Source organism: Phoenix dactylifera, chromosome 1, assembly GCF_009389715.1.
Source record: "Phoenix dactylifera cultivar Barhee BC4 chromosome 1, palm_55x_up_171113_PBpolish2nd_filt_p, whole genome shotgun sequence".
Lineage (NCBI taxonomy): Eukaryota > Viridiplantae > Streptophyta > Magnoliopsida > Arecales > Arecaceae > Phoenix > Phoenix dactylifera.
The window spans coordinates 29,389,791-29,414,233 of record NC_052392.1 but is presented as its reverse complement, the minus strand read 5'-3'; the positions used below and the strand labels follow the sequence as shown (position 1 = coordinate 29,414,233).

Here is a 24,443-nt window from a genome sequence, read left to right as displayed (position 1 = left end):
GAGGAGAGGAGGACTTGATTTGTTGATCAATCGACTTCTCTCCGGACTCCGAAGGGGCGAAGGGTGGATGGATTCGATCGCCGCCGCTCGGGATGACTGATGAGAAGGAAGTCAGAGAAGGGAAGGGCCGAAGGGGGTCTGGGGAGTGGGGGTGGGGGGGGGAGAGAAGAAGCCGAGAAGAGTTCGAAAAAAAAAAGAAGAGCATTGGCAGAGAAGCTGAGAAGGGGGGAGACTCGTCCGTTGTCTTGTCGTAGCCTGTTACCTCACCAGTGTCGCCCATTCATTGTCATAGGTGGTAGGCCGGTAGCTACTGCTACAGTGCCACTGCCGTCAGTGCCATAAAAACTGCGGTGTAGCACAGCGGGGTATTCTTTGGGCAGCGACGCGGCGCGGCGGCCGCGGGGGCCTTCTTTGGGGCCGGGGGCCTTAGGCGACCGCCTCAGTCGCCTAAGGCTCGAGCCGGCCCTAGGTCAAGAGCAATCCTATAGCACTATATTTAGTTAGCCGTGGAGCTAGCATCCACGGCACGAATTACCAACGAGCAGCCGCTCTTGAAACAATACACCAAATGCACTCAGCAGTTGTAAATAGGAAGAAGTACCAAGGGATTTGTCAGACAAGTCAGTCCAAGTTGTAGAAGATGTTTGCCTTGATTTCAGATTGCTAGTCGATTTCTAGCACACCCCAGTTATCCAAATTTTAGACCAATAATAGGGATCAACAATATCGTATAAAATGAAGAAATTACTATAGCCCCAAAAAAAATAGGAAACAGTAGCTTAAATTTTATATTTCGGTATCCACCAATATCTTATCTTTTGCTTACTTTTTGAATTCCAATATGTAGATGATTTCAAGCATCAAGCAAATCCTCATTTATAAATGAAAATTTTTTGCAAGATTTAATCTAGTGTTAATTTGTTGCAATTCTATCCATGCGATAGTAATGGTTTCTTTCATACATGTTTTATTTATTATCTAGAATTCACATAAATCTCATGCTTATTTTTTGCATTGTGTTATATATGAGTTTGTAGACGATCACTTCGAACTGTTTTTAAGTTGGACCACATGATTCTCATCAATTGTTTGATAGTGGAGTCAATCAAATTTTTGATGTAAATAGGTAGTCCGCTTGCAAAAGAATGTGATATGAAATGAGACAAATAAAGCCTAACGAAAAAAAGTAAAGAATTAAAAAAAAAAGACACAGGGTGAGGGAGAGAGAAAAAGAAAAGAGGCAGCCACATAACATCTAGGCCCAAACACAATTGAAACCAACCCACATAACATCTACCTTGTTCCAAAAGTTTGATCTGCTTTCGCCCAATCCAAGCCCATATACAATCAAAGCCAAGCTCCATCTAGATTTCAAATTCAACATTTAAACTTTCAAATTAAAAACTTGTATTTCAAAATTCAAAACTACTCTACACTGCACTCTAATTTGCCAGCCGTGCCATGTCATGTGCCCTGATAATTTTGGATGATCTTGTACATCTTGAAACTCTGATGGGAATCATGATTATAGGAGGAAAACCACTGCCTCTTATAGTATAGTTGTTACAACCAAGTGGTCTGCCAATAAGCAGCTTTAGGTAATGAAGTCTAAGTTGTTCCATCGCAGATTTAAATGAGCTATTGTGTATGAGATATAAATATTCTACCTAGATTCTTAACTTGAAGATTTTACAATTGTTACGAACAAGAGGGTCTACCAATATGCAGTGATTAAGTCTAAATAGTTCCCTCATGAATTTTAATGAGCAATTGTATAGGAGATATAAGTATTCTACCTAGATTCCTACCTTGCAGATTTTACAATTGTTACAAACAAGAAGATCTACCAATAAGCAGTGATTAAGTCTAAATAGTTCCCTCATGAATTTTAATGAGCAATTGTATAGGAGATATAAATCTTCGACCTAGATTCTTATACTGACATGTAACTCGTAAGATTAAGCGTTTTTTAAGTATATACTCTCTTAAATATATAAAATTGCACGAATATGATTGCGAAGTTACTATTTGTATGTATACCCTTATAAAATACTTATTTTATATCTATAACTTTCATTTTCTTTCTTTTTTTTACATATATATCCATGCCATCTAACATCGTTAAGAAATGAGTAGTTTAAACTTGAACTGCTAAAATATCCTTAATAAGTAGATATGCAAGAAGAAAAAATTATGAATGTATATACAAATAGTAACTTTGTAAGGATATTGCTGATATTGCATATTTAGGAGGGTCTATACTCAAAAACTCATTAAAAATGATCAAAACTCAGCTGAGATTTGCTCAGCCTTTCATATACCTCTACCATATAGAGTATGCTATAGTTTTCACTCTTTTGTTGCATTCATTATCTTATCTAATGTCTTCCATTGCCAATTAATTGATAGAGATCACAAGCTCCATTTCACCAATTCATTATTGTTCATTAACTTTGATATAGAATGAGAATTGGAAATTATGTTGTTTAATGGAGAAAAAAGTAAATGGTTGCTTATCAGCTCAAGAAGACGTAAGTTTTGCTATAGTTGATTGGAAATGTATTTCTTTTTTCTTTTTCTTTTTTAAAGCTCCTACTCTTTCATTAAAAAAGCATATCGAAGGGTACATAGAAAACCATGAACTTATAAAATTCTCAAGTAATATCTTTGGGAATATATTTAGTCTTACATCGATCGTGTGTCGAAAAAATCATGGGAGCTTATATAAGGCCAAAAAACTCGGGTAATATCTTCGGGTTAGTATTTTAGCTAAGGTCTATGATCATTACCAAAGTAAGAACCCAACCCATGACCATATGTGACTAGTGGTCATGGACTCTTTTAGGGTTGATCACTAGTCAACCATAATGTTTGAGATTGGATTTGGACCCATATAGCTATGTGATGCTATTGGTGATAGAATTTCCACCTATGGAGGTTTGTTTTCAGTCCCACATTTGTTGTGCAATATTGCATGACATCTTTGGTTGTAATCTTACCAAGCGTATGGCCACATCTTGTTTCTCATACCAAATGTCATGAGCTTTGTGGTAAGACCACAAAATAAAAGATAAAATCAAGTGCCTAGCGCATGAGATTAGTTTTATTCTATGTTCACAAGCTCAAAACGATATAAGATTTGAAAAGTAAAATGGTGGTAAGACCACAAAGTAAAAGACGGAAACATGTGTTTAGGGCATGAGATTATTTTTGTCCTGTCATTGTAAGCTCAAGACGAGATAAGATTTGAGAAGTAAAATGGTGTTATTATTGGTGGTATCCTTAGCTAACATCACATAGGGATCAGAAGGAATCCCCGTATGTTTGGAGTTTAGCTTCTTTTTGGCTTTATATTCTTCTCTCTATATTAATCAATGCTAATGCACTTCATCAACTAGCTGATTTTATGTTTAATTAATCATCTAAACATTTGACTCCAACAATATGTGCTGTGGAGAGCTAAGATATATATAATAATGTTGACGTTTAGAAGGTGGTGAAGGTTAATCTTTTAAAGAGGGAGCATCCACATCCATAAACTTTGGCAGATGTTTGGTGGGTCTGACTCAGATACACATAATCCCTGTCTCAGTGACCTTCTGATGCTTTGCTGGCACTGGTTAACATGAAAACATTCATGCCTACGTGTCAATGTATTATTAGATGGAGCTTAAATTATGATTATAATAATCATTGTTGAGGACTGGCCTTAAAGAGTTCTGGCAGGGCAGCAGAATCGAACTCATGACCTAGTTTGGATGCCATTGAGATCTCCAAGCTAAGGCCTTCCATGATGGAATAAATAGTATGGAACGCAATGCATGCACGTTTACGTGTGTGGTGCAGCTTAGTCCACAATTATAATAGTGGAAAAGACCAAAATGGACCTAATAGAATGCCAGAGGATCCCATATGATGGACCAATTATAGGTTATTTGATGTGATCATGGGTTTGTTCTTAATTTTATGATGATAATAATTATAAAGAAACACACATAAACATAAATATAAAGCAGAAACAAAACCATAAAGTAAACTTAGCAAATTTTGTCGCAGAGGCACCGTAATTTCTATAAACGCTATCGATCAATGCCTTTGTGAAGTGATTTAATTTGCTTGCTTTTATTTGGTGTCATGCATGAGGAATGGTGATGCACAAGTTATAAATTGGCAATGCAAACAAATCAACTATTAAAATGATGAATTTGCTTCTTTGAACATGTGGCTTGTCTGAAACAAGGATAGCGATTGCTGAAAACCATTCGTAGAAAAACAAGAGACATTACGGGTACACAAAACCAATTTGGCAATACATAACTCTTGAATTGTTTATTGAGATTTTCATGACAAGCTAAATGCATTCCAAGTTATAAATCCACAGGGATATTTGATGATTCATTGCCTTGCAGCTCATCAGACCAATAACAAGAAAGTGTGATGCCGTAAGATTCCATAAGACTCAAGGACTCCTAGACTAGGAGTGGCACTTACGTGATTATAACAATCTTCAGTGTCGAAGTGCAAGGAGTCCATTCTATGCAGTACTATAAATTGCATAGGGTACCCCTCTCTTTAAACACGAGTCGAAGAAGAACCAAGTGGCCCTAGGCCTTGGAGTAATCGTCTCTCCTTCGTTCTTCTTCTTCCTCACAGGATTCTTGGTTTCCACCGAGAGTTGCTGCGCTTCTACGGGCTCTGGTTTTCTCTCTATTTGAGGTGATCTCTCGGCTTCGCTTTTTTCTTCTTTGAATTTCTTGATCTTTTGAAGAATTCTTGATTTATGGTTTACTGGAAGCTTTGGCGATTATGCCAACATCTCGTTCTTTTGTTCTTTAAGCTTAGATCTTTTTTGCTTGTCCTGCATGGAGAACTTTTACATTATCTGTCAATCTTTATAAATCTTGCATGGTAAATGTTTTAGCATAGATTGGTATGATAACTTATGATCCCGGTTTACCCCCTCTCATTAGTGTTTATTTTCTTTTTTAAAATTTTTATGTGTAATATGATGTATTTTTCTAGGTTTGTTATGCAGTAGTTTTGAGCATACCAAGTTTTCAGAGGAAAATCCTCTCAAAAAAGCAAAAGTTTCTTGTGAGTGGAAAGACAGGTTGTTTGATACTTTTGTCTCTTCGATGCAAATTTTTCTTTCTTTCTCCGAGGACCCATTTTAGTCCCACATCAACTATTTGATGAACCAAGGAACCCAAGTAATGCCTTTGGGCTAGCTTTGTTGGATGAGGTCCTAAGATGTTACAAATGATATCAAAGTGGAATCAGCCCATAGCTTATGTAGATTAGGGATACTGCAACACGAGCTTATTTGAGGCTAACCATGGCTGAATGTTGTGTATTTGTGATTGGATTTAAATAGATTTGGATCCTTAACTTGGTGAGAATACTAGGGCTAAAATGGGATTGGTGTGTTTGTGATTGAATCTAATTGAATTTGAAACCTTAGCCTGACGAGGATGTCGGAACTTAAGATATCTTCTAACTATTCATTGGAAGATCCTGGATAGTTATACAAGGTCAAGAATTGAAACAATACCTCATGGCTAGCTTTTTTGAGTGAGGTCCTATATCGTTACACTTCTATGAAATCGTTAATTGAAATAAAGAATCAAATGGTCATTTGTTGTATGAGTACGTTGTATGGGATAAATTTCTAATGAGAACATGTTGATGATAACTTATTTTGCATGAGAGAGAATAATGGCTGGTGATTTTGGCCCATATCAACGATTGCTCTTTGTTTTATCCCATTAGTATTTATTTCTAATGGTATTTTTGACTGTAACTAGAAGTCGCAATTAGCCATTACTGATTCATTGTAAATATCTTCATTGCCATCACGTATGAAATATGATGCATCTCTTCCTTTTTCTTGATATTCTTTGGTCTCTTCTTGATTATTATGAGCATGCCGTTTTATATAAAGAATTCATTGCTATTGATCATTGAAAAGCCAACAGAGAGGAAAATATTTTGGCAAGTCTAAAAATACTTCCTGTTTCCTAGTTGATGTGACATCAAATTATATTGTAGCAGACTCTGATTTAGAGAAGTTATGGGGATGATTTATATTGTGGAAACTAATTTATATTTTGTAATGTATCATTTAATCACCCAAGTGCAGAAGAAACATTCCTATTGCAGTGCTGCTCTGTCTTGCTCCTTATCTCATGATTTTTCTTGTGTTTGCCAATAGAAATATGTGGTTGGGTTTTAGTGAGTTACTTCTGTAAACTCATTGGAAGCCTCTCTAATTTAATTTTTGATTCCTTGCCCATAGTTTCTATCCTGAAATATTCTTTACTTTTTCACCTTTTTGGTTGATGACTTCTCCAGGCAAGACTGAATGTTTTAATGGAGGCAAAACATGGTGACGAATTGAGTAATAAATATTTACACTATGAAGCTCCTCTAGGCTACAGCATTGAAGATATTCGTCCCCACGGTGGCATCAAGAGGTTCAGATCTGCTGCATATTCCAACGTATGTTCAACTGTGTTCCTTTCTATTTCCTAAATGATATCCATTTTTAATGCTTATAGTTGTGATATATTGTGTAAGAAACATTTTGCAGTGATTATTTGTCAATTTTTGTAATCAATTAATGCATGTAGATAGCTATTATGTGACTTCCTGTTGACTGATAAATATGTTTTCCGCTCCAGTTGAACTTCTTTAGGAAATACCAGATCATCTTCAAGTCCAGAGGTTACCAACTGCTAATACTATTCCTGTGGACCTTATAAGGTTTTCTTGGTACTTACCAAAAATTTTGCCTGGGGTTTACGAAAAGTTGATTTTGATTTGAAATAATAAGTTAAAAATAATAAGTTGATTTTGATTTGAAATTGTGTTTGAAAGTTGTCTCAGATGTCACTCTCCTGAGGCTTATAAAATTTAGTAAATGAAGAGAAATATGGCAAAGTTGACGCTAAGTTAGAGTTGATACCTTCTCGTACTTTTGAAGAATTGGAATCTTTAACAGCTGAGTTTTCTGAGATGCAAATGCCTACCCAGAAAACTGATGGAAAAAATAACTCTATGGCAGTGATATGGCTGGACAACAAATCAACATGATACAAATAGATGATCACAAGAAACATACCACGGGCCAACCCAGCCTTGTCTCAGCTGGTTGGCACTCGTCTCCATTTCGGAGAGGTCCAGGGTTCAAACCCTGGTTGTGGTGCCCCCACCATATTTCCCTAAGAGATTAAGAACTATATCCCACTTGTGCTAATCTTCTCACTGCTATTCCAATGTCCTTGAAATTTGGATGCCTTTTCTCATAGAATTTTATTTTCCAGAAATTAGTTTTGGAAGTTAAATTTCCTTGACAGGAGAGTAATATCGAATTCTGTTGGACTTGGAGATTCAAATTCTGGCTGACTGATATTTTGTATATTTATTTGGGCTAATCCACATGACTACAATCTGCTTCTCAACTCTAATGCTAGCTCCTTGGTGTTTTGTGTGCAGTGTGCTCGGAAGCCCTCCTGATGACCCTCCATGTGTAGTCTCCCTCGGTGCCCAATAACTTATATTTGCTCATAGTGTTCTTTTTCTCCCTTGATCTTCCTTTAATTTCATTCTGCAGCTAGTTGTTTCCTTAGTGGATTGAGATGGCCTTGCCCATCTCTGCACCAGGATTTGAGGGCTGTGAAAAGCGACTTGAAATCTCATTCTTCGAGCCATCCATCTTTGCTGACCCTGGTGGAAATGGCCTTCAATCTCTCTCCAGAGCCCAAATTGATGGTATACTGAAACCGGCAGAATGCAGGATAGTGGCATCACTGTCAAACAAAATTGTTGACTCCTATGTTCTATCAGAGTCCAGTCTCTTCATATACTCTTACAAGATTATCATTAAGACCTGTGGCACCACAAAGCTGCTCTCGTCGGTCCCTCCCATTCTTGAGCTAGCCAAAGAGTTATCACTCTCAGTAAAATCTGTGAGATACACCCATGGGAGCTTCAAATTTCCACAAGCCCAGCCGTTCCCCTACCACAGCTTCTCAGAAGAAGTTGCCATCCTTGACAGCCATTTCGGGAGGCTTGGTCTGGGCAGCAAGGCGTATGTTATGAGTAGTCTGGTTAAGTCTCAGAAGTGGCATGTTTACTCTGCCTCGGCTAAATCAGCAGACCATCCACTCTACACTGTGGAAATGTGCATGACCGGATTGGACAAGAAGCTTGCTTCAGTCTTCTACAAGAGCCAGCACAACTCAGCATCCAAGATGACCATCGCTTCGGGTATTAGTAATATTCTCCCTGGCTCTGAGATATGTGATTTTCAGTTTGACCCTTGCGGATACTCCATGAATGCCATCGAAGGACCTGCGATGTCTACAATTCACGTCACGCCGGAAGATGGTTTCAGCTATGCAAGCTTTGAAGCAATGGGTTATGACCCTGAAGCAGTCAACATGAGCCAACTGATTGCAAGAGTTTTGGCATGTTTCCAACCTAGGGAACTCTCTGTTGCGATTCATGCAGACAGTGAGGGATATTTATTGGGATCTGGCTTTGATATAGCAGGTTATGTCAGCGGGGCCAAAAGCTATCAGGAGCTTGGAAATGGGGGTAGCTTGGTTTTCCAGAGTTTCAGGATCAGTGATTGTGGGTCGCCAAGATCTATTCTTAAGGGTTGCTGGGAAGGAGGAGAAGAGGAACTGGCAAATGCTTGAACTGCATTGCATGTATATGCTGACTTGCATATTGTCTTTGGTAGGGTTTCTTTTGGGAATTATCCTATGCAGGTTATCACTGAAACTCTTTATATCATGGAAATATAACTCTGTACAGTGTTTACCAGCATTTGAATTGGTGAATTGAAACTAGACTAGCAAGCTCATGTCTGAGTGGGAAATGATTTTTGTTGCTGCTATAGGTTCTTTCTTTTCATTGGTGATCATGGTGGATTAGCATTGTGGCAAGATAAGTGTTCATCCTGTTGATCTTGTGTTTTACGGTATGGTGTTATCTTCTTCATTCACTCATATGGCAAAAAATTCAGCTAGTTAAGTTACTGCAGAATGGCACGGATAATGCACAATCACCATCAGCATTGTGTCTATATGGATTTATCTTTGTCTCTCTGTTCTATGATGGTTCCTTCTCCGTTCGGGAAAAGCACTATAAGAAAACTGTATGATGATCAATAGCAGTTAACACATTATGGTGTGAAAGGGAATGAACATGAATTGGCATCAGATCATTTTCCAACATGGCACACCCTAAGAAGCACCAAAATCTCAAACCCACCCTACTTCCTCTCTGAATGCACGTATGGACACAGGTTGATTTCTGATGTTCAAAAACCTCATCCAGTTAGTAACAACCATGCTGCGAGAGATTCTTCCACTTTAGTTTGTAGTGAAATTAAGAACCAACTGGAATGATGGACCGATCAAATGGTTTGTGGCTGAAGTTACAATCCTGAAATTCTATGCTGAATGAGATTTGGATTCTTGTGGGCAAGGCTGTAGTTTAGGTTTGTTAAAATTCTGAAAAGTTTGGTGCAGAACAAAGGTTTATATCATTTGCTTATGATGGCCTGCACGCTGAGATCATTTAAACAGGTGACTCAGACTCGTCCATGAATTGGCTCCTTGGCCAACAATTGGACATTTTGGCTGTTACCAGTTTTGTGTAGATCCCATGACATCTGCTATTCAGCAGTTCCATTCTCATCAGATATCTGAATTCAATGACAATCTCAACATCTAGTTCAGATTCTGCTGGGCTCCATGACCAAATAATCCCACTTTATGATCATTCCCACACTTTAATTGCCTTTACTTAGTTCTGAATAATTTGACACAAAATGTTCTAGCACATTGATGATCAGTTTAGCAGTAATATAAATGTTTTGGCTTACATGCCTAGCTCTTTTCTGACAACATAGTAAGAAATAATATGCAACATCTGTCGGTAATCTGGAATCTCTGGTCTGCTCAACCATCTCAGGTCTCTACAAAACACTGCAAACTTTCTCAATCCGAATCAGTCCTCTGATGGTGCTAAGTGAGTGCCACATTGCTCCACCCTGTCTGTAAATCTCTACAAAGAGATTGCCAGAAAAATAAAACTACCAGATGCAATCTGTTGGAGTTAGATTTATGTATTAGAGGAAGCTAAATAACCTCTAAGAAGGGGTCTTGGGTTTAAACTGAAAGTTCAAATAAAGAAAGACATCCGAGGTATATGTTCATAAAAACAGTGAGAAGAAAATCTGAGATGTTTAATTTTAAAGGATCTCGATGTAAAAGAAAATTTGTAGCATACCAGAATATGCAAAACTGATACTGAATATAGATGGAAAAAGCCATGCTGCCTGTTCTGAAATATCTGGGATCGCAGCACATCACAGATTACAAAACCATATTGTGGCTTCATGAACACAAGCTAATTCATATCAAGTTGTTGATCAGGCCAAACTAAAGACAACAACCACTGATTAGCTCATTATACATGAAAACTTAACTTAAAACGTGCATATCAATTTGGTAAGGAGTCTAATCATGCCCAAAATGGGACTCTAAAATTGAAACAGCTTGTTAAATTTCCAGGAGAAAGAAAACAAATCATGCATGAGTAAATTGGATTCCATAGTATCTGAGTAAATTGACATCAGGGGTTTGATGCAATGCTGAATCCTGGTTCTCCCTGACCAATATGAAGCTTGAGTTCTGAGTAACACTAAAACACTTTTGAGCTCTGAAGAAGCTCACCTAGAAGTTACTTGCGCACCTCTGCCACTTTCATATTCAGGTATCTGTTTGAAAACAGTCATAACCTGAATCATTGTCACTTAGACTACAAATAATGCTAGCATTTTTAAGCTTTTTCATTCCAATAGCAGAGAACTAGACATTTCCAACATTGACCTTGCACAAAAATTAGTAATCAATGATGTGAATCCCTTTGCATGACCAAACTAATGTGTCATCACTATATAGTCAGTACATAATATTAGAATTTTGTGCCACTGTATATGAGCCACGCATGAAGAGTAGCTTTATTTAGACTATTTCAGATTAAGGCATTTATAAAAAACCAGCCTCCCATGTGTTTAATACTCTCTTTATATATATATATAGATAGATATTTATGGGGTCAGAAATTAGCAGATTGTCAAAGTTAATTTGATGTATTAAGCAGAAATAGACTAACAATGGGACTGGCACTTAGTTCCTAGCATAAGATGATGATAACCAGAGTTCTTATGGCCCATGAATGCATCCACCTCTTTATGTAGAACCTTGTAAAAGGCTTAAGCTATCTCAGGATTGCTGCTTTGAGTAACATGAGCCTCAACAAGATCCATGGCATGGCAGTATCGGGCAACAAAAATTAGTATTACACTACTAGGTCAAACGAACATCCAGTGGCAACCACTAACTTTCGGATATAGAACAAAGTCAATCCCTTCAGAGAGCTTCGCAGAAACAATATAAATACCTTGGGCTTTTGCCCGACCAATAACTGATAAAGCTGAAACGATTCATGAGGGCCATGGCGAGCCAGGAGCTGGTAATTCCGTGGATAAACCATCCATGCAAACCTCATAAAAAGTCCTGAATGCACGCTCATGGCTGCAAAACCGGGTTGACAATGACCGTAGGTCATTTTAAAGCTGAAAAAAAAAATCACAGTTTTCTAATTTGAGTTTCTTTTTAACCTGCAGTCATGTTGCCTTCACAAGGTAATCAAGATTACAGTTGCATCTGTTGGAATTAATCATAAAAATAGGTTTCCATTGATTATGAATTGATTTTAATTTAATTTGTTACTTGTCTGAATGAATATTAAGAAGCCCATTAATTTGTGATCATATGGTTATTTAGGCTTTATTATTTTAGTCATGTAGTAGAGCGGTTATTGATGCAGACTTGATTTGGTTAATGGGCCATGCAAGATGCACGCAGGCATCTGAATTTCTGAATTACATGTTATCACACAACATCACAGAAAATTGCAGAACAAAGGGATTCATCAATGATTATCATCACATGCATCTCATGCATGAATTAAAACACAGATCTGAATATTTAATTGACTGTGTCATCATATGATCCGCTAATCATATAAGACATGATTCTAATTGCTCGTAATCTCATCAACGCAGATTACGGCGCCTAACAGAACGTAGCAGCAAGGGACAACCCACCCATACAGACAGCCTGCGGGGAGGATGGCACTACTGGCAAAGACATGCAGAAAAATCAACATGCAGAAAAATCAGTAAGCTGAAATATCAGCAAGCTTAATCCTTAAACATTCAGATCTAACATGCGTTTAATCTTAATCTTAATTTTAATTTACGAAACCATGGCTTTGATACTACTATTGGAAAACCATGCATGCTACAAAAATCGCAGCAGAAGATGCGTGCACGGTTGTTCATCTCAAAAATCGTTCGTGGATAGATTAAATTAAAACAAAAGAAAAGATCGTATTTTTACCTTGCGCGGGTAAATTTTTACCGTAATTTGATGACCGTGAAAAACTTGAAAGGTTCACTTGAAGCCGCACATGCGTCCGACCTCTACAGATATCCATACAAGGAATAGACTGATCCAAGCACCTAGATCTCACCGGGGTGCTATGATCACTTTTGATGGATGAAGTTCTTTCTCGAATAATCAACTTTTGATTGCTCTCAAGAGGAAGAAAAAGTAAAAAGGGAGAGAAAGAGGGCTGCCCCTTTCTTTTTCTTTTTCTTGCGGAAGAAGGATAGTAGGGGAGAGGAAGAGGCCGCCCCCTTAAACCCTAAGCGTGGAGCTCCTAAAATTTAAGAGCTCACGCACGCCAATTAAAGGAAAAATAAGGAGGGCGTGCGGCCCTCCTCTTTGCATGCATGAATCCTCCTCTACGAAGGATTAGGTGGCTCAAGTATAACTCTTGATTTTTTTTTAGAACATGACTCAATTTTGGACTCTAGGACTCTTAATTCTTATCTAATAAGGAGTCCTATTGCAATTAAGATTCTTCATCTTTATCTAATAAGGATCTGGATTCTTCTCCAATTAAGATTTTCAGTCCTAATCTAATTAAGACTCTAGGAGTCCTACTCCAAGTAAGACTCTTAAACCTTATCTAATAAGGTCAAGCCCAATTCATTTAACCCAATTGAATCAATCAAATTGCAATTCTTTCTTCTTTAACTCACTAACTCTTAGTGGGTTAAACCAACTATCAATCAAATTGATAATCATGATCTATTGCGATTCCAAATCGCAATCTAACCATCAGATCGATCAAAATCTCTCATGTGTGTGATCTCATAGGTTATATTTTGTCTGCTAGTGAGATATATTGTGATCCCTATTACAATATTATTGAAACTCTTTTCAATGGGTTGGAACAATTCCAACTCATCTCACTAGGGATCATTGACCATCAAGATAATCCCTGTGTGTCTCACTATCTACCAGTAACACCTAGCAGCATATAGTGGCAACCCAACAGAATGGAGCAGATGAATCTCTAGGTGCAGTTACCGTATGATACAGTCCTTCTATCATGGATCTCGACAAGACGGAGGTCATGGACAACTCATCAAACCCCATCGTCTGTCATATATCAAGATTTATTCGACTTTAGTTCGATAGTAGAAAACTCTTTTTTCACTGTACATACTGCCCCGACCGAGGTCCTTCGAACTCAGTCTTATAAATTATATAGGACCACTCTTTATCTACTAACGTCGATGGATTCCATGTAGGTGCACACTCTACTCCTACAGTAAACCTACTGCAGCTAATCTGTACCACATGGTCTATATGGCTAGAGACCATGTATATGTGTAGTCAAACTACAATAACTTCATTGTGAATAGCCGAGGCACCGCATGTCAAAAGACCAGTCATACTACTGCAGCATCAAGTAAGTTACTGACAAGTGGATAGACATCCAAGTGACTTCTTTCATTGCTCACGCTCGGTACCCTTGTTCTCTAACAAGCACCTGCACTACCACTCCAGTGTCCCTACACTGTCGACCCGAGACTCGTCCATCCAAAAAAAGAAGCGATCTATGCACTAATCGGATCAATCACCATCTTCATGATGATCCATCGATCAAGAGCATTTAGGAATTAATCACCAATGACACATACCTCAAATTTTCAACTTTTGAGAATATGTATCATCATCTTATTAATTCCTTGGATGATTCATGGACATATACACAATATGAATGGAAAAGATGCCCAATATTATTAAATAATAACAAAATCAAGTATAAAACTATATCTTAGAAAAAGTAATGTATCAGCTAGATTGGCTTTTAGGGCATACATCTAACACTACAGTGCCATTAGCCACATGTCAACAGTGCCATAATGCTTTCCTACATGGGAAAAATAGAGCGCGACGCTCACATGACATCTGCTCTCTCACTTGGGAAGAAAAAAAATAGAGTGAGTGCCACTGTTCCATATTCACAAGTTATCGGCCACTTGTCTATAGTGCCACAACGCTCTCCCACATAGGAAAAATAGAGTGCGATGCTCACATGACGTCCGCTCTCCCACTTGGGAAGAAAAAAATAGAGCGAATGCCATTGTTTATCGTCTTCAACCTCTAGCACTTTTTTTTTCGGTTTGCCTTATCTCGACCGCATATTCTATTAGCCATAACTTACTCAATTCAAGTCCAAATTACGCATATGATATGTTGTTTTGAAGCTCTTGAAACCCTCTATCAAACTATTAAATCATTTGTTTTTTTAACATTTATCATGTTAAAAATAGTTTGAAACATTCAACCTCATATGAGCAATCAAAAAAAAAATGTTTCAAATTTTTCCCTCTATGGAGCATGAAACTTCAAGATAGTTTAGTATCATGTTACTGACATCATAAGGAACATAAACATGTAAAGAGTTTCATCAAAAATATGCCATAATGGAGCCTCAAATAAGAAATCCGAATACATAAGTTATGCAAATTTTTTATTACAAACTCATCCAAAAGGCAAATGATGGCACAAGAAATCGTTCATTCACATCCATGAGGGTGAAAACAAGCAGATCATGGCTTTGATACCAATGTAAATTATCAAACAAGTGAAGATCACAGTGCTTATCTTATGCAGCAAAATAATAAATTACTCGGACCTGTTGCTTGTCTTACAGTTTACGATCATCACATAATCACGATCTAGATGTCCTTTCCACGTTGGTTAAAAGGCTACTAGAGTCTTCTTGTTGATTTCACTCTTCAAATCCTGGGGTCGAGAATGGTTACCCTAGAGATGATCCCTCAATGAAGAGGATTGTCTCACAATGCCACATTATCTCTCTCTTTAACTCTCTATCTTTGAATCACTATTAATTCATATGTCATTATTAAACTGGTATAAAGGATCTCTTTTTATAGAGCCTTTAAAAGAGCGAAGATGGGAATGTTTCACTTCAGAAGTCTTTCAAAAAATCCAAAAGAAGTTTATGGTCTGTTATAACCAACCATGACACCACGTTTTTAAGATCCAAAGACATGTGGATGCAAGGGTTTGACAAGGTCAAAACCTTATTTGTTTTTCAACAGGAGTAATAATTTTGAATCATTCTTTACCACGTTGTCTAAATGAGTTTGATTTTTGAATCATCAATACTAGCCCTTCCCAAACCGTCTCCATTAGTTGATGGTTTGATAGGATTTTATAGATTTAAAATAAATAATTATAACCTTTACCATTTTAGAATACATTGCACCTCAATGCACAAGATAAACTGGTCTATACTTAGCATGAACTTGTGAGGATCCATGCAACTATGTATTTAGTCCCACATCTATGGATGTTAGATACTTACCTATAGTCAAAAAAATCTAAAAAAAAATAACTTATGGCTATTCTTTTTTATTGAAGCTTTAGATTAAAATAAATGGTATCAGAGTGGTTCTGGCGAGAAAGAGATACTGTTGCACGGGCTTATTTAAACTGATCATGAGCTGATTATGGCATTTATAATTGAACTTATAACATTTGTGATTGAATTTGGCTAGATTTAGACTCTAGCAAAAATTATAGAATTTAATAAAAAATATATAAAAATTTGTAAAAACTTTTATCCTACGCCAGCTATATACCAATATCTTGAATACTTATATAACACTAACAAATTCAAACAGCATTGCCCTTTTTTTTTTTTGAACCAAGCCCCAATTCCACGCTCTCGACCACAAAATGGAATACGGTCGCCCCAAGTAATGATACATGACGCTGGTGTATTGGGATTCATGTGAATCCATCCTTGGACGGCCAGGATCTTCCAATATCAGCCCCGCGATCCACACGATCATCGATGGTCGAAATTTGCGGACCACGCCATCGGTGTTCCCAGGTGCTTTCCCGCCAAAATCACTCGCGTCGCCTTCCATTTCCCGCCAAAACGGAAGGGTAGACATAAACCCAGAAAACCTAGTTCCGGCGGCAAGAGACGAATCCCCCACCAGCATCACCCCCCCAACACCCCCCCCCCAACACCAGCATCTCTCGCGATTGGAAGAGATGGACGTCAACGAGGAAGCCATGGCCGCTCACAAGCGAGCCTTCTTGGATTTCTTGGATCAGGACGTAGGTTTCCTTCTCGTTTTCTTGTTTGGATCTACCCTAAAGATGACTTCTTTCTGTAATTTTTATGCAAATTTCGTAAAATATTCAGGTGGGTAAGGGGTTCTACATGAAAACTATAAGGGACATGATCCAGAACAAGCGCCGCCGCCTCATTGTCGGCATCGATGACCTTCGCAACTTCAGCCTCGACTTCGCCCGAAGGTCAAAATCTTCCCTTCCCTACCCTATTAGATCTCTGTTTAAATCTTTCTCTAAAATTGCTTTGCTTGTTTCCTCCAGTCCTTTCAATCGATGCCATTTTACCGTAGTATATCTATGTTTGATTCCCTTTTGCACAAAAAATCTATTTTTTAAAATCTTTTTTGCACTCTGGTTCATTGGATCTTGTGGAAACCCTGCGATGGTACCAATTTAACGGGTAAATTGGAATTTTTTTTACGGTGTTTGATTTGTATTCAGGCTGATTCGCAACCCTGGGGAGTACATGCAGCCGATCTCTGATGCCCTGACGGAGGTCACTCGAAATGTGGATCCGAAGTACCTGAAGGAAGGGGAACGTGTGCTTGTTGGCTTCAGCGGGCCTTTTGGGTTCCACAAAGTCACTCCTAGGGATCTCATGTCCTCCTTCATTGGTTCCATGGTCTGCGTCGAAGGCATTGTCACGAAATGTACTTATTTCCAATCCCAATCCTTAAACGCTATCTGTAGTTCCATGCCTTTTCAAAATCAAATGCCTTGATAGTATGCAAAATGGATTGCTTTTATTAATTAAGTTATTGGATTTTTGGATGGCCTCTAACCTATAATCAGATGACATTTACACCTGTTATGTGTTAAGTTATTTATTTAGTGTCTATTCTAAAAATTTTCTAATAGATGACAAATGATGATAACTGGGAATCTGGTGTCACCATGAGGTAGATGTTGCAGTCTTCAATGTAGGCTAAAGAGAATCCTTTTGGAGCAAATTCTGGATATCCTCAATCTGAAAAAGATGGTGACTCGTTTTCTCCCTCAAAGTGTATATTTGAGCTCTTAAAAACCTTGCATATCTGTATAATCCCAAAACTAGTTAATCTTATAGCATGAGAGATTGAGGCATCAACTTTGTACGTTGTGATGCAATACAAAGCCAATGTTTTCATCATTATTTATGACTTGTTATTAACAAATGTGATTGCATGTTATCCCTTACTATGCTTCTAGGCTTAGGAATATCCTAAAATTTTATTTAATCTGGGGTAGTACTATGAAATTCGTTGCTCTATGAAGATTGAGGACCATTATATAACCACTGCTCTGATCACCATACCACATTATTGAGGCAGGATCTCATGGAAAAGAAGCTTCCATCTTTGCTTCTCTTTTGCTTAGCGAGATCTTAGCTGGTTTTTATTTATTTATGGACATTTTTCCTCAATATTTTTTGACAGTTCAATCTAGTTTTGAGAGTATGCAACTACGAATTCTTTATAAGTGCATAGAAATGAAGAGTAGAGTCATTGAAAAGAGCTTCACACATTTCAGAATTGAAAGTGGGACCATCCCTATTTGCTGTATATGCTTTTGACACTTTGCTTTGGGGAGACAACATATAAAGTCCATCAATGTAACTTACCCATTAAGTAATTTATGGCCTTAGATATAAAAACATCTGATGGTTAGTTTATTAGTTGCGATCATGAAGGTGCTTGAGTTCTTCAAAAAACAGATTTGCTTTTAGTAAAACCAAGGATGGATGCAATATTAAAATTTTCTGCTGCACCATATCCTACTTGCCTTACACTGGTTATGCCTTGTGTTTTATTCTTTTACTTGAAAGCTGTCTCTTACAAGTTAGGTGCGTTAATCATCAGATGACAAATGCCCATGCAGTTATATTATAACATCTTAAGTGTTTCATTTTATCATCATTATGTCTATGAAGCATTTGTCAACTATTTTGAAGATATAATCAAATTTTATATTACTCCTCAATTAGCCCAGTAGACTTACGTCACCTGGTTGATACCCCCATCTTGCTGGGAAAGTATCTAGGTTTGAACCCAAATGGTGGCATTCTTATTGTGTTCTCCGAAAAATAAAAACCACGGAGACTTACTCCATTTGCTGTGAGGCTGCCCCGGAATAAATTAATTCATGCTAGTTTAAAATCCAGATGAAGGATTCATTTTGAGACCATAGGGTCACAACCAGTTATAAGCAACTCTATTTTCAAAAAAATAGGAAAAGGAGGCTTTCTTCATTTGCTGCGAGAATGCCTTAGAATAAATTAGTTCATGTATGTGCATGCTTGCATGTTGATGTATGCTCTTGTGTAGCCTGTGCCATTTATATTGACCAATTAAGCATTAGAAAAAGAAATTTAATCACTAAATTCTTTGTATGGTAGCTTACAAGTTACATGTATGAAATTGTCTTCGGACTTATTCTATTTTGTTGGGCTTGGTAACCTACTATTTGGTCACTCATAACAGAGTTCTTGTTGTATGCTCATGTTTGCTTGATGTTTCATCTTAGTACTATTTTAAGGGCATCTCTACACTTTTTTCATTCTTTTGAACGCTTAGATCATAGTCTTGTACGTAGCCCTAGAAAGACCAACATTATGTTCATATATCTGACCACCTATTTGTTTTACTTTGAAGGCTCTCTTGTAAGGCCAAAGGTCGTTAAAAGCGTTCACTTTTGCCCTATAACAGGGCAGTTCACTACTCGTGAATATAGGGACATTACATCCACTGTGGGCTTGCCTACAGGTTCTGTGTATCCAACAAGGGTAAATACTTATTATTTGGACCCGTGGAGTAATGATTTTTTTCTTCCAATAATTGTTGCCCTAATGTATTCTTTAAATTAACATTCTTGCTCAGGATGAAAATGGAAACTTGCTGGTCACTGAGTATGGACTGTGTGAATACAAGGACCATCAAACGCTATCAATGCAGGAGGTACCTGAAAATTCTGCTCCTGGTCAACTACCAAGAACTGTTGATGTCATCATAGAAGATGACCTAGTTGATTCTTGCAAGCCTGGTGATCGTGTTGCAATTGTTGGGGTATATAAGGCTCTGCCTGGTAAAAGCAAGGGTAGCTTGAACGGGGTATTTAGGTGGGCTAAATTATTATATATGCTTTGTCTCAGCTTGCCTTCTTATATTTTCCTACATATATATTAACAAAGCATATACTGTTATAGCTGAGTTCGTTCTCTCACGAAGAATAAATTTAATATTCATTATAGGACCATTCTTATAGCCAACAACATTTCTCTTCTCAACAAAGAGGCAAATGCTCCAATATATTCTCTAGAAGACCTAAAGAGAATGAAAGAAATAGCTAAGAGAAATGATACATTCGATTTACTTGGGAATTCACTTGCACCATCCATATATGGCCATCTGTGGATTAAAAAAGCGGTTATCTTGCTGATGCTTGGTGGGGTGGAAAAGAACCTAAAGAACGGAACCCATTTGAGAGGGTACGAATTTCTTTTAATTTATCATGATCTAGCTAACTACTTTCTTTGATTTCAATAGTTTGGTTCTTTGTCTATTATCATTCACTCATTCTCATATGCCCCAATGTTTAAGTCTAATTTCTTTCTTCTTCTTTACAGGGATATAAACATGATGATGGTTGGTGATCCATCGGTTGCCAAATCCCAACTTTTGAGAGCTGTTATGAATATTGCCCCATTGGCTATCTCAACCACTGGTCGGGGTTCCTCTGGTGTGGGGTTGACAGCTGCTGTTACTTCTGATCAGGAGACTGGTACATGTTGAAAAAGTGCAAGAAAATTTCTTTTCCGTGTGTTTCTAGAATTCTCACTAGGTTCATGTGCCAGGGGAACGAAGACTTGAAGCTGGTGCTATGGTTCTTGCTGATCGAGGTGTTGTTTGCATTGATGAGTTTGACAAGATGAATGATCAAGACCGTGTTTCCATACATGAAGTTATGGAGCAACAGACAGTAACAATTGCCAAGGCAGGAATCCATGCATCACTAAATGCTAGATGTAGTGTAGTAGCTGCTGCAAACCCTATATATGGGACTGTAAGTTCTTGTTCAGTTACATCTTCCAGAGCTATCTGATAGTTCAAACTTAGTATTTGCTTTCTTTTGTTCTTATTTTGAGAAAATTGTTTCTTATTTTTTTTATCTGATTCCAATTTGTTGTGGACGAACAACAGTATGATCGCTCATTGACTCCAACAAAGAATATTGGACTTCCAGATTCCTTACTTTCTCGTTTCGATTTGCTTTTCATCGTCCTTGATCAAATGGATCCTGAAATCGACCGTCAGATTTCAGAGCATGTCTCTCGCATCCACAGATATTGTGCAAATGATGGAGGTATAGCTGTACTTCAGATTATCTTGGATGTGTGTGTGTGTGTGTGTGTGTGTGTGTGTGTGTATTATGTTCCACTACCACTACTTGTCCACCTTAAAGAGCTCAAATGTGTTACAGGCATGGGAACCCTTGATAAAACAAGATATACTGAAGAAGATGATGGTGATGTTAATGCATCTATCTTTGTCAAATATGATCGTGTGCTTCATGGGCAAGAAAGGAAAAGAGGGAAGAAATCAAAACATGAGAAACTCACAATCAAGTTTCTTAAGAAGTACATCCATTATGCTAAGAATAGGATTCAGCCAAAACTCACAGAAGAGGTAAAGTGCCCTCTTTGTGTTCTCTCTCTCTCTCTCTCTCTCTTTCTCTGAGAAAAAGGGTAACTCTTTATGTTCATGTTTTAAGTTCCATAAACTTCGCCTGCAATGCAATACAAGTAACATCTTTCATTTGGAAATATTCCAAGCAAACAAGTATTACCATTTCCCTCAGGTAAATGGTAGTCTGATGGAAGGGGACAGGGGATGTCAACTTTAAGTCAAATTGACTGTCACTGTAATTTTTTGTTGTGCATTCCTGTTGTGATGGCTGCCTACTGTCTGTGCAGTTGGCAATTTGTTTTCTATTCAAATCTCATTTAAATATTTCCTATTGGAGTTCATCTTGCTGTTCACAATAATGAATATTTAGAATTTGTTTGATTTCTAATGTCCAGTGTTGCATTCTTTTGTTGTCTATGCTCAGGCATCTGACCATATTGCAACTTCATATGCGGAACTTAGGGATGCAAGTGCAAATTCAAAGGTTGGATATGCAAAAAATAGATGATGTGGTTAACTTTTGTTGTTGAATATAGTATTTATATGTTTTCCAAACTGTATCTCATATTATATTTTATTTACAGGCTGGAGGTGGTACACTACCAATCACTGCAAGAACCTTAGAGACCATAATTCGTCTTTCAACTGCTCATGCCAAACTGAAGTTGAGGAATGAGGTGTTTGTCTCAACCAGTTATTTTAATTAATCAAGTAGAATCTAATACTCTGAAATTATGTTATTTGAGTAGCTAATTTTTTGGTGCTTCTTTTGCTCCCCGCCATTCGTTTCTTGTACAGTTAAATCACCTCAGCCATATTTTAGCAATGCACCTTTTTGGTTTTGAAGTAGTTATTATTACTTTTCACCTTTCCAAACAACTTATGGTAGAGGAATCAATTTACTCTCTTAATGTAGGTTTTGAAGTGTGATGTTGAAGCTGCTCTGCAAGTTCTTAATTTTGCTATATATCACAAAGAGTTGACTGACATGGAAGAACGTGAACAAAGAGAATTGGAGATGAAACAGAAAGCTGATCATGATGCTGTCAATAATGATGGCAATGTTGATGGTGGAAGGTGAGCTCATGGAACTAAACCATCATTCTTTTCTTTTCCAATACATGCTTTTAATTCATTTCTTAACATCCACTAGATTAGATGTCTGAAAACCTTGATCTTTGAGGTTCTGGTTAATCAACATGGTGACATGCCTTTCTTTTCACAAATAACACTAGTATGTTCCTTTATTCTGCAGCTCGCTAGAGTGACTTACAAAAAAGGACATGTTAATCTTGACTTTTCATCTAATCAGCTATACTAGTCAAGAGTGGTCAATGTAAACTAATGTAAAAATGAAGCGACTAAATCCTTGTTTTATTATTGAATACTTCAATGATTAATAAACCTCTAGGTTTTTTCTTAATAATTCTCATTGCTCATCCAGTATGTCTCTGTGATTTAAAATTCTGCTGTGTTGCAACTTGTCTTAGAAGATTTATAATAGCAGGGAATCTCCCATCAACTTTGCAAGGCAAAAATTTGTGTTTTTACAAGGAAAAGGCCCACCATAAAGAATATATAACAGGAAATAGAGTCTTCAGTTTTGGTCTATTCTAATCTAACCCTTAAGATGGCCTCATCGAAGGGACCATGTTAAGATTTCTTATATTTTGGAGAACTGACATTCATAAATGTCTGTTAAGGACTCCATTACTGAAAGACTAAAAAGTTACCTCTACTCTCTTCTGGCCGGTATTTTAGAAGTGAAACTCATTCCTTTTTTTTCTCTGTTTGTAATCAGCACAAGAATGGACCCTATGGATGTAGATGTAGACCATGCTTCAGCAAGTGATGACATTTCTCCAGAAAGGTTCCCTATCCCACCTCTCGTTAGGATCTTTTCAGACATGTACCTTCTTATGAGCAAAATTAAGCCTTCGTTTTTATTACATGCAGGATAGAATCGTTTGAGTCCATCCTGGGTCAGCATGTGCTTGCGAATCACTTGGATCAAATCTCTATTGCTGAAGTTGAGGAGGTAGTTAACCGGGAAGCAGCTGCACCCTACACAAGACGCCAGATAACATCTATCTTGGAGGTACGTACTTCAACAGAGTGTTGTACTACTGGCTTGGGTATATCCTGCTTCAAATGCAATCATGTTCTGTTTTATGAAGAAATATCTTCTAGTCTTATTCGTTATAACGAATGTTGTGGCTTGATTCCAAAGTAGCTTTGGTTGTTCCCCAGTTTCCTCATTACCTTTTTTCTTTCTTTTTCTTTTTTTTTTGCAGAGAATGCAGGATTCTAACAGAATAATGATAAGGGATGGAATAGTTCGAATTATCTGAGTAGCAACGAAATTCATCACTATCAGAAATGGTAGAGTGAAGTGTGGTGCTTGACATAAGATTTAATTGGTTATTATCCATATCTTAACTTGTCGATCTAATATATAATTGTTCTGTTTTCTCTCGGCGGTTCTTTAAGAAAATTGGATAAGCTTGGGTTTGCCAAGGTCCAAACCATTTGTTTGTAAGACTTTTGTCATGGTTGTAATTTATACTTGGTCTTTAAGATGCACGGTATAATGGATAGGCGGGTAATGCAGCTCCTTCATTCCAATCGGGTACTTTCATTAAGGGTGTTTCATCTTCTAGCATTACTTATGCTCATTGCTCTTGGAATTCCAACTTCACCTGATTGCTGAGTGTTGAATGCATTAACTCAGTGTTTGCTTTAGTCTATGCAACCGCAGCCATGTCCTACCTATTCAAGAAATTTTCAAGCCTCTTGGGGTCTTCTTTATCTCAATCTTCCAATTCTGGTCTCTCACAAGCTGTTTACTCTGCTGGAGTTTATTCTTCCAAACAGGACTTTTTTTTTTAAGCTTCTGCCTCCCGATGCTGTGGCAGAAGGCCTTGACAGAATGTGGAAACTTGGCCCAAATTGGGTGCAAATCGGGTGAAGCAAGGGCTGACGCCACTTGAAATTGAGCTGCCACCTCTACTGCCGTTTATTTTTGTGACTTAATTAAAAGATGATCATAAAAGCTATGAAAAGAAATATGAAAGAAAAGTAGTAAGTCTGGAGATGGGGAAATGCATGGTTTGAAAGTAATAAGATCTAGTTATCAATCATTACAAGGATGGATTGACTTCAAACC

General features: G+C 37.6%; 2 protein-coding genes across 2 annotated transcripts; both read left to right on the top strand.

The window, feature by feature from the left end:
- Positions 1-6,365: 6,365 nt before the first annotated feature.
- LOC103722414 (S-adenosylmethionine decarboxylase proenzyme-like) lies at positions 6,366-9,814 on the top strand. Its single transcript, XM_026810524.2, has 3 exons — positions 6,366-6,498; positions 7,495-7,511; positions 7,637-9,814. Exons 1-3 carry the CDS (start codon positions 6,370-6,372, stop codon positions 8,700-8,702), a joined length of 1,212 nt encoding a protein of 403 aa, XP_026666325.2. The 5' UTR covers positions 6,366-6,369; the 3' UTR covers positions 8,703-9,814.
- A 6,650-nt stretch (positions 9,815-16,464) lies between these two features.
- On the top strand, positions 16,465-23,902 carry LOC103722413 (DNA replication licensing factor MCM3). Its single transcript, XM_008812964.4, has 16 exons — positions 16,465-16,598; positions 16,687-16,799; positions 17,058-17,266; positions 19,247-19,377; positions 19,472-19,710; positions 19,843-20,079; positions 20,218-20,372; positions 20,446-20,654; positions 20,792-20,954; positions 21,072-21,277; positions 21,702-21,761; positions 21,862-21,954; positions 22,194-22,354; positions 23,079-23,147; positions 23,234-23,375; positions 23,572-23,902. Exons 1-16 carry the CDS (start codon positions 16,533-16,535, stop codon positions 23,626-23,628), a joined length of 2,310 nt encoding a protein of 769 aa, XP_008811186.1. The 5' UTR covers positions 16,465-16,532; the 3' UTR covers positions 23,629-23,902.
- The last annotated feature ends 541 nt before the right edge of the window (positions 23,903-24,443 follow it).